At 48.0% G+C, this 11,636-nt stretch overlaps 1 protein-coding gene across 2 annotated transcripts in view; it reads right to left on the bottom strand.

Annotated features, from left to right (window-relative positions):
* Ide (Insulin degrading metalloproteinase) overlaps positions 1–11,636 on the bottom strand; it is a 267,382-nt gene that overhangs the window by 36,582 nt on the left and 219,164 nt on the right. For both annotated transcript variants that reach the window (XM_050192991.3, XM_055061253.2), the window contains exon 22: positions 5,920–6,087. In XM_050192991.3, coding sequence (XP_050048948.1) covers positions 5,920–6,087 — 168 coding nt within the window. The remainder of the gene's footprint in view (positions 1–5,919; positions 6,088–11,636) is intronic.

Genomic DNA, 11,636 nt, shown 5'->3' on the forward strand with positions numbered 1-11,636 from the left:
CAAGCCGCCGGCTACAGCAGCTGCCCCCGGAACACGGACTTCTACCAGCGACGACCAAGAAGGTCATGGCCAAGACAGCCCCAATGGCAGCCGCAGCATTCCCAATAGTTCTGCGGCAGCCCAGGCAGCCACCGACGTTCCGCGGTTCCACATTCGAGCACCCAGAAAGCTGGCTGGAGATGTATGAGAGGGCCACTATGTTTAACAGTTGGAACAGTGATGACAAGCTGCGACATGTCTATTTCGCATTGGAAGATGCCACCAGGACATGGTTCGAGAATCGAGAAGCCACCTTAACGACGTGGCACCTGTTCCGAAGTGGCTTCCTACAAACATTCAAAACCGTTGTGCGTAAAGAGCGTGCCCAAGGTCTACTAGAAACTCGAGTACAGCCTCCCGATGAGACCATAGCGATCATCATGGAGGAGATGGCCCGTCTTTTCCGGCAAGCCGACCCGGAAATGTCGGAGTCTGCTTCCTGATGCGAGGCGTCAAGCAAGAACTTTTCAACGGACTGATTCACAACCCGCTCAAGACCGTAGCTGAGTTTTGTACAGAGGCATCGATGATTGAGAAAACTCTGGAAATGCGCGCTCTGCAGTATAACTGACAAGTGCTCACGCCGCAGTGCGCCACCCAAGAACTGGGTTCCGATGACCTTCAAGAGACCATCAAGGGCCATTGTGCGCAAATAACTACGCAAGGTCTTGCCTTTGTCGCAGCCTCAAGTGGCCTCGATCGCCGACATCGTGAAAGAAGAGGTTCAGCGATTGCTTGGAGTTCCTGAGGTGAACCCGCAATTATCGCAGCCCCAGCCGGAAGTGATGACCTACGCCGCCGTCGCACACCATCACGGTTGTCCTCCGCAACCGCGCCAGAGCCCTGTAACGCCGCAATTCGGTCGTCTACCGCCGCCACTGCCAGCACACACATCCGTCGCCCAGCGCAGCTACACGAGGAAGACAGACATTTAGCAAGCCCCTACCACCGACCGCTCTGCTATCACTGCGGAGAAGGCGGCCATGTGTACCGCCGATGCCCATACCGTGACTTGGGACTGAGAGGGTTCGTGGTCAACGCGCCGCGTCCACAGCTTGGGGAGCACCCACGTGACATCGTCGATTAGGTAGCCGCCATTCAGTGGAACTCTCGACGACCATCCCGTTCACCGTCACCTGGTCGCTACATGTCCCCGCAACGCCGACCATACATTGACCAAGCCCGGGGCCGGTCTACAAGCTGATATCCAGAAAACTAAAAGCAGCAACCGATGGAGGTGCGGTTGTTCGTTGAAATGACGAAGATCCTCTGCCATCCACGAAGATGCCGAGTCTATCTCGACAACATCACAATGACACGCCACCATCCCAACGAAGCCTGAAAGCAAAGAACGCACCGAATAAGGACCTGATGCCGCAACGTACAAGCCACACATCAACGCGACGCAGCCGTGATCCGACGCCGAGAGCTAACTGCAACGCAAGAAAAAGAACCACCGATCTCGACGTGCTTCTAGATGGCCACGCAGTCACCGCATTAGTAGACACAGAAGCTGGCTACTCCGTCGTGAGTGGACCCTTCGCCACCAAGTTGAAGAAAGTTAAGACTGTGTGGGAAGGCCCACAAATTGGGACCGCTGGAGGACACCTAATAACACCAACTGGAATCTGCACGGCAAGAATTACGGTTCATGACCGCACTTACCCTGCCAAATTCGTTATCCTCCAACAGTGTTCACGAGACGTCATTCTCGGCATGGAGTTCCTGATACAACACGGTGCAGTCATCGACCTAAAGGCGAAGTCGATAACACTGTCGGAAGATCAAGCGATACCACCAGAGAGCTGCCGTAGTCACCACGCCTTGAGTGTGCTTGAAGATCAAGAGAGCGTCCCGCCTCGCTCCAGCATTGTTATTTCCGTCAGTACCGAAACACCAGCAGACATAGAAGGCGTCATCGAAGGCGACCAGCGTCTACTGCTTAACCATGAAATTGGCGTCACAAGAGGGATCGCTCGACTGCACAGAGGGAAAGCAAGAATGATGCTGAAAACTTCAGCCAGGAGTTCAAGCATATCAACAAGGGCACGACGATCGCATACATCGAGGAAATTCTGGAAACCAGCAATACGTTTGTCCTGTCGGATTCTGCTGCATCTACCCTGACGACCGTAGTTCCCGAACCAGACTTCAACATAAATCCAAGTCTCCTCATAATTAAGCAGCAACAGCTCAGAAGTCTGCTCCGACGATACAAAGACTGCTTTTCGACGTCATCGAGGATTCGACAAACACCAGTCGCAAAGCATCGCATAACCGAAGAGTGCGCTCGACCACTCCGCCAGAGCCCTCACAGAGTTTTGACGCGAGAATGTGAAGCTCTAAGACAACAAGTTGACGAAATGTCGCGCGACGACATCATCCAGCCGTCGAAAAGCCCGTGGGCATCTCCTGCTGTCTTGGTGAAGAAAAAGGACAGAACCTTACGTTTCTGCGTCGATTACCGTCAACTGAATAAAATCACAAAGAAGGATGTATACGCCCTACCACGGATAGACGCATTGGATCCGCTCTGCAATGCTAAATACTTCTCGTCGATGGATCTCAAGTCTGGCTACTGGCAAATTGAAGTCGACGAGAGAGATCGCAAAAAGACCACCTTCATCATGCCAGATGGCCTCTACGAGTTCAAGCTCATGCCATTCGGACTGTGCTCGGCGCCTGCAACGTTCCTGTGCATCATGGACACGGTGTTAGCAGGATTGAAGTGGCAGACCTGTCTTGTTTCCTTGGATGACGTCGTCGTCTTCGCCAGGAATTTCGACGATCACCTTAGGCGGCTCACGACAGTACTAGAGGCCATTAAGTCACCAGGGCTCACTCTGAAGCCGGAAAAGTGCCGCTTCGCTTACAATGAGCTTCTGTTCCTGGGCCACGTCATCAGCAAATCTGGAGCCCGCTCTGACCCGCAGAAGAGAGCTGCCATCGCAAATTTCCCGCAGCCCTTCAACAAGAAAGCAGTGCGTAGATTCCTTGGCATGTGTGCCTATTACAGGTGCTTTGTCAAGGACTTTTCACGCATCACTGAGCCACTGACACATTTAACTAAATGTGATGTCGAGTTCAAGTGGGAAACACTGCAGGCCGGCGCATTTCAAGAACTCAAACGACGCATGCAGTCACCTCCAGTACTTGTGCACTTCGACGAGGATGCCGATACCGAAATCCACACTGACGCCAGTAGCCTAGGCCTCGGTGCTGTCCTGGTCTAGAGGAAATATGCATTTGAACAGGTGATAGCTTACGCTAGCCGGATGCTGTAAAAAGCGGAAGGCAATTATTCTACAACTGAAGAGGAATGCCTTGCCATCATTTGGGCTACAGCAAAATTCCACCCTTACCTATATGGCAGGCCATTCAAAGTCGTCAGCGACCATCACACATTGTGTTGGCTTGCGAACTTAAAGGACCCTTCAGGACGGCTGGCGCGGTGGAGCCTCAGACTACAAGAATACGACATCACTGTAACCTACAAGTCTGGACGAAAACACTTTGATGCCGATTGCCTATCACGTGCCCCCATTGACCCGCCACCACGAGATGACGAGGATGACGACGCTTTCCTTGGAATAATAAACGTGGAAGACTTGCTGAACAGCAATGAGCAGACCCAGAGCTAAAAAGCCTTGTCGAGTATTTGGAAGGGCACACCGACGTTTCTCTAGGGCATTTAGGCGAGGATTGTCTGATAGCTCCAGCCTACTTGTAACCTACTTGTAAACAACCTACTTGTAAAGAAGGACTTCTCACCAGTCCGCGCCAACTACCTTCTTGTTGTTCCCTCAGGGCTGCGTCCAGAAGTATTGCACGCCCTACATGACGATCTAACCGTTGGACACCTCGGATTTTCCCGGACACTATCGAGGATACAGGAAAAGTATTGCTGGCCATGCCTGACCGCCGACGTTGCCCGTTACGTCAAGACATGCCAAGACTGTCAGCGACGCAAGACACCACCGACAAGGCCAGTGGGATTACTACAGCCGATCGAGCCTCCTTGCCGACCATTTCAGCAGATCAGAATGGACTTGTTGGGGCCCTTTCTGACGTCAAAAACCGGAAATAAGTGGATCGTCATGGCGACGGACTACCTCACCCGCTTCGCTGAAACGAAAGCTCTTCCAAAAGGCAACGCAGCCGAAGTGGCGAAATTCTTCGTCAAGAACATCCTGCTGCGGCATGGCGCCCCAGAAGTCCTCATCACAAACAGAGTAATGGCCTTTACAGCAGAGCTCACCCAATCCATTCTGCAATACTGCCAGACAAGCCACAGGAGGACAACTGCCTAAAACCCGCAGATGAACGGTCTTACGGAGCGCTTGAATAAGACCTTCACCAACATGCTAGCAATGTACGTAGACGTCGAACACAAGACCTCGGATGCCGTCCTGCCGTACGTAACCTACGCTGACAACACGGCGGTGCAAGAAACAACACAGATCACGCTGTTCAAGCTGGTTTACGGCAGGAACCTGAGGACGACTCTCAACGCCATGCTGCCGCACGTCACCGACGAAGAGAATCTTGATGTCACCACCTATCTCCAGTGCGCCAAAGATGCCCAACAGCTCACGCGCCTGCGGATCAAGAACCAGCAGAGAAGCGACAGCAGACACTCAACCTTCGACGACGCTATGTCGAGTACCAGCTCGGCGACCGCGTTTGAGTTTGGACCCCAATATGCCAACGAGAACTTAGTTTAGGAGCTATTATGCCGTTATTTCGGACCCTACAAGATCATCGGACGCATTGGCGCACTCGACTATGAGGTCGTACCAGATGGCACTTCGCTATCATAGCGGCGCTGCTCACGGCCTGAAATAGTCCACGTTGTGTGACTTAAGCCCGTTTTACCAGCACTAATGAACTTTGGCACTTTGTGTAGCTGACCTTTGGACTTTCTTTTTTTCGGACTGTGTTACTTTGGAATTTGTTTCTTTTCGTTGTTTTGTTACTTTTATTAAGTGTACTTTTGTGTTTCGCTCTCTAATGTTTGTAGCCTCGGGACGATGCTTTCTAAAGGGGGGGTATTGACACGTGCACTTGTTTATCTTTATTGGGTGACCGCATTTCACCGCCTAACAAAGCTTATTGCATAGCGCATGACGCACTTGCATGTATCGGAAGTTTCTCGAAAGTTATCGATGGTCCTATCTGCTGTCTGTTGTCACTGAACCTTGTGTAATCTGATTTCACCGTGTGACGCGAATGATGTAGAACTTTCTGGAAGACACGCGGGTCCCAGCGATTACTCTGTAACCTTCGATGACTGATGTATAAAAGCAGACGCGCTTGACCCACTGATTGGATTTTCGACGATCGCCAAGTGTGTTTGCCACTATCGTTGTTCTTTAAGTGTAGCCTGCTTTTGAGGACACAAGTTCACCCAATAAAACGCTAGTTTCGTTAATCACAGTTTTGCTGCCTTCTTCACCGTCACTACCACGTGACAATATACACATGCAACACTATAACCAATGCTTGTCTAAACAAGCCAAATGTTTGTATGCCCAGAAAATAGCTTATACAATTTGGAGCTCTCAAGTTATGAGGTGAAATGGTGCATCATCACAATATACAATAGCGATTCTCTGGCATTTTGACATTTGCAACCAAATCCAGCAAAATGAAACTTTACAAGGAAATTTCATAAGACCAGCATGCATTTCAATCATGGCCTGATGTCTTGAACATGCCATTTTGGGAACAGCAGATCATTTAAGGTAATTGCAGCCACTTAGTTCTGCAGAATATGATTATTTAATAGTCACTTTATAAATACATATCGCTACTAGCTGCCTTCTGGATTCAAAAGTACACACCATCTAATTTGGAAACAAACAACATCAAAAGCCCCACCTAGCTGTTCTTGAGTGCGCAGGATGTTGTAGCAAGGTTCAGTGATGAGTTGGCATAGTAGTTCCACTAGCATGTTAGCTCGTGTCTCCTGGGGCCCACACTGGAAGTATGTCTGAATTGATGACGTGTGGTGCACTTCATTCACCTGCTCGTAGATGTACTCGCCTCCTGCATTATAATGACCATCATCATCATCATGCAGGAACTATGAAATCATAGCATAAAAATCTTCACTAGGTGCAGCCTGCTTTAGTAATTAGGAGAGACAAAAGATCAATATTCCACACACTAAACTACAGAAAGCTGCTCAGAGTCGTGAGTTATCCCTACACAAATGCTTCGTTGAGGTAAACATACAATTTCATTGTGGCTCAAGTGCTGTAAAATGTACAGGCTGTTTCACAGTTAAGGGAAAACTCGGAGCACATTGCATCGCGATGCGGTGAGAATTGAAAGGTGGGCGCTGCATCTTTAAACTGCTTAAGAGAAAAAGGAAATGATTTTGAAAAGCCAACATGCAATGTCACCTCCTTCCTTCGGTCATTGGTGACACGAATGACCGAAGCATTTAACAATAACAACACTCCACAGTAGTAACTACGCATTCAACAATAATAACTATGTGACTCTCTGCAGATACAAGCAGCTTTACAGGATTCAAAATTGATTTGAATATAGGTGGTGCTCGTTTGTCTTATCTCATTCCATCTTTTCCATCTGACCAGAACAGTGCTAAATCATTTGCCTTGTTCACATGGCCAGTGTACCAGAGAAAGAACGAGTGGAGATTATTGAACTGCGTTTTAGGAACTATACTCAAAAAAACATGGCAGAGATGACAAGACGGTCACCTAAAGCTGTGAACAGGATACTGCAATCCTACAAGAAAGAAGGGTGCATCAAGGATGCTCCTTACGAACGTCCACAAAGGGCCACAATGGATGAGGAGGACTTGTTCATTGCTTCAGCTGGTGTGAAGCCCCCCGTGCCTCGCTTTAAGAGTTACGATAAAGCTCGACGCTGAGGGCTTCGAGGTCTACCATTAGGCAGCAGCTCAATGAAGCTGGCCTAAGGAGCAGATCAGCTACACAAAAGTGTTTACTTAGGGCCACAAATAGAGTAAAGCGGCTCGATTTTGCACAAGAACACAAAGGGTGGACTGTGGAACAATGGAAAAACATATTCAGTGATGAATCCACGTTTACAACTAATGGCGACCAGTGAGAATGAATGTGGCACCCTGCCAAGATATGGCAAGTTATATTCTAAAACCAATTGTTATTAATTCGTACAATTAAGATACCAGTTCTTAATATTTCGGTTGGTTTACCTCACATGTGGGTTCAGCCTAATTTTCTTGGCTTCGGGGAGACTAATAATTCAGTGTTGAAATATTTCTCCACTAAAGAAAAAAAAACAGTGCAACTGTACCATGTTAACATATTTGCTTAATAAAGTGGGCCAGTGCACCGAGATAAGAAAACTTATTCCATTCAGTATTGCAGGGTCACCATCGAGCCTGAGGCAGTACATGCGCTTGCGATTCAAGCCAGTGCTCGCAATCCATGCTGTGAACATGAACTTAAGCGAGGTTGGCCCAGATTCTTAGACAAGTTAATTACCTAATGTAAAATATCAGTACTCAAAATATGCTTTTTTCTTTGTCCCAACTACATGCCGCAATACCTGCAATGGGTATCAGCGAGCAGGCGCACTAATGTCAGGGTATTTCATTAAAACTTCTATCTAGGCGAGTTGGTGCATACTTGATTTGAAAATTATAACAGCACTAACACATGCAGCCACAAAGGAACAAGGACGAGACACAGCGCTTGTGCCTCGTCCTTGTTCCTTTGTGGTTGCATGTGTTAGCGCTGTTATAATCTTCAAATCTAGTGTCAGGGTGTGGGCTTGCATTACCAAAGATGGTCTTGGCCCACTGATACGGCTCGAAGGCAAGCTCACTGCTGAAAGGGACGAGGCAATCATAGACAATGTACTGATTCCGTATGTTCTTGATGGCCCGTTCCCGGAAGGCGACTATATATTCCAACACGATCAGTCGCCGAGCCACACTGCTTGTGTTATGATAGAACTGCTCGAAGAGTGGCATCACTGCCCTGGAGTGGCCACCCCAATTCCTGGACCTCAACATCATCAAAAATGTCTGGGGCTCATTGAAAGTATCACTGGTGCGCTATCCTCTGCATGGGTTGTACCAGGATAGACTCTGGTCCACCATCGTCAGCGAGCGGGATGCGCTGTGAATGAACATATCACTGACCAAATCACTTTACACCTCACTGCCCTCCAGAATGAGCGCTGTCATCGCTGCCACTGGGGACCTGACAAGATACTAAGTGAAGTTCAGAGCGTAACGCATGCATTTCCCCGCCGGCAGGCAGGGCCTGCCTGGTGTAATGAACCGTTGTCGAGAAGAATCACTTCCACCTGATTGTCTTAAACTAAAGCATTCCTTTATTTGTATCCATTTGTTTCATTGTGTTTGACTCGCATAGTTATTATTGAGTGCTTTGTTTTCCTTTCACATCAAATAAAGACCTAGCACATTGCGCGCACATTTTGATGTCTCTTTCTAGTTGCTGCGTATTGCGGTAGCATGCACAGTAAAGAAATATACGTGCACGCACTCAGTATCCTGGCCTTTCGAAAGAACAAACGAAGCATGCTGTCAAAAGAAGTTTGTAGAACCCCATTATCGCCAATGAAGGCTCAGAGGTTGGCATTGCACAGCGCTTATTACCGGCTCAGTTCCCGCAGTAACAATGAAATCCGCGCACTGCCCCTGACAGTAGCATGCTTCCAGAGAATGCGGCCTGCACGCACTGCTGTAGCAGAAGACGCGGTTCAAGACTCCGCCCCTCGAGCGTCTGCATCTGCGCGAGCTGCCGCTGCTGCCCGATTCCAGCGCTCGCCGCATTGCGTTGCAATGCACTCCGAGTTTCCCCCTAAGTGTGAAACAGCCTGTACATACATTAGCTTTGAACCTTAACGTCTGGCAAAATGGTATGGTTTGTATTAAATCTTTCACAGTAAACCATGCATATAAATTGCCTAAACTACAAGGTTTGACAAGAAAGTTCTGCCTTAAAATTGAAATCACTGCAGCAAACTGTGTTGAGGATTATTCAAAGCAGTTTCTCTTATATTTTCATGCACAGCTTTTCCAGCTTTAAGAGGCCTCCAAAACTGGTTTTGAACTGATTCTTTGGAATGCCCTTGAGCTGTGTCATAATGGATTTCTGGATGTCCTGAATAGTCCCGAAATGCTATTCCTTCAAGTGCCAGTATAGGTTTGGGAAATAGGAAAAAGTCAGCAAGGCCCAAACCTGAGGAATAAGGTGGATGGGCAAGCCCTTACGCTTTGCCAAGAACTGTGTCGCAATTAAGGCTGACTGAGGATAAGCACTGTCATCAAGCAAACCCACCCTGTGGCCACCAACACAGGTCAAATGCAGCACCTGCTGCCTATACGCGCAGCTCACTTTACGCAGTGCGCCACACATATACACAATGCAAGGAGAGCAAAAGAGCTCTTCTTATAGCATCTTTCTCCAGCACTGTCCAAGATGTGCAGACGCTCCTTCAACCAGCAGATTTACCACAGCACTTCTGGCGATTGACACGCAGCTGGTCCCAAGCCCCAGTGGGCAGGGCCCTTTGTAGAGAACCCAGCTTGCTATAACACTGCATCAATGAGCATAGTCTTTGCAAGCTCACACCCATGAACTGCAACTATTAACCCAGTGCTGCAGTCCTTAGTAGTAGCAGCTTTTGTACATATCACAGTATAAATGCATTCGTTGACTGAAGTGATGTAGCCCTGCCTATGCCTTGCCAGCAAGTTCACGAACCCACTGCAGTGCCCCTTTTATGTGCAGCAAAGTGGGGACCAGCTCTCACTTTATAGGTCCTAGATAGCAGACACCACACACTTTAGCACTTGACCCCCGCAGCAAATAATGTAATCTTCATCCAATGTGTACACCCTATTTAGTCGTCTGCCAGCTACACATTTGCCAGCTACAATACTTGTTGCCAGTATGCATGCTACATCCTGAGGCAAACTCTTGACCTTATGGTGTCTATTTCCCAAGTTGGAAATAACAAAAGCGTCCACGGAATCTAGTTTTTGCCACTCGAATGCAAGCTATCAGCATGCACACACCTGACTGCAAAAGCTTTTGGGGCCCCAATGCCAGGAGAAGCGTGAAGAAAAAGAAATAGAAAAAGGAAATGGAACTTCACCACAGCTTACACATACACATTAAAATTGAAAGCTGAAACATGAGCATGGTGAAACTACTACACCAGAGTGCCAAATTGAGTGGTGAACTGCAAAAGAATTCAGTTTCTTTTTTCTTTTGTGCTCCAAATTCTTTTGGACCGGTTTGAGGCCCCCAGTAATTGTGCAGTGTCCTCACAAGTGAGGTAAAAAATTAATACCGTTTCTTCCCTGAACATCAATAAACTGCGGAAGATAGTTTCCACCATGAAAGCTGCTAGTACAAATTTCCCTTTTTAGACTTTCTAAAAGACAAACGAAAGTGAAAGAAAAGGAGCTGCTTTTAACCCATTGGCTACCAAGTAACATACACGCGACACGGCACCCCCTTAACAATTATTTGGCTCCATATGCGCGCTATGCAAAGTTTCGCTGCTGTCACATTCGTTAGATAATGCTCCACAGAAATAAACGCTAAAAGAAATGTGAACAAATAAGTAAAAGTGTGTGAATACTAGAATATCACCAAGTTAAATCGAATACTGAATGTTCGAATAATTTGATTTGCAAATCCAGTATCTACTATTTTATTTTTCGAATATATGATAAATTCGGTGTACAGACCCGCGCAATGCCACATGTTGCGTGTGCAATGGAGCCCCTCATGCTTGATGCCGCCCAAGCGAGCATTTCCCTTCGTTTTCTACACAAAAGGAGCATCGAGCGCACCACAGACAAACCACCCCAGCTGACGCGGTCGCGAACTGTTATTTCGAGCGCTCCATGACATCGCTGCGATGCAGGGATCGCACACACCTTGCCCAAACACTGCAATTCACACAACAGTGCTGCGTCGACTGGGTCAGCCTCTGTTGGTGCAAGGTTCGACCGGGTAGACAGGATCGATTGAAATGATAACGCGACACGAGAACGGCACCGAAGGCAGCGTACATGTAAAGTGAAAAAGCATGCGCTCAGATCGAGCCAATTAGGTGCCAACAGGCTGCATATTGTGTGGTATATGCAGAAACGAACTCTACGCCGCTTCAATAGCAGTCAATCTAAACCACATATCTGATCTCAAGACTAATCACTGATAAGCCACCCACATGAACATATTAGCAGCAAGCATTCCATGATGGTCTGCGACCCATTACCTCATCAGCCAATGGCGAATTTTAGTCATGGCCCCACTGCCTAGGCCTAATCGGTGCTGCTTCGTTGGGCGTCAGTGAATAAAGTTACCAGTTAGTGCCAAATCGATGAAGATCTATTCACAGCAGCCGCATGGCATTCAGAAAGCTGACAAACCGCCTCACAAATGAAAGCGAATGTACGGGATGGCAACAAAGTGGCTCACGCCAGCCATCACGCCAGCGACACACCATACAGCAGCCTCTCATTTCTGACACTGTTTATAGGCACACATCTGTCTCTTTTTGTAACTCGAGCTACCCATCACAGGAATAGC

This window comes from Dermacentor andersoni, chromosome 1 (genome assembly GCF_023375885.2).
Source record: "Dermacentor andersoni chromosome 1, qqDerAnde1_hic_scaffold, whole genome shotgun sequence".
NCBI classification, from domain to species: domain Eukaryota; kingdom Metazoa; phylum Arthropoda; class Arachnida; order Ixodida; family Ixodidae; genus Dermacentor; species Dermacentor andersoni.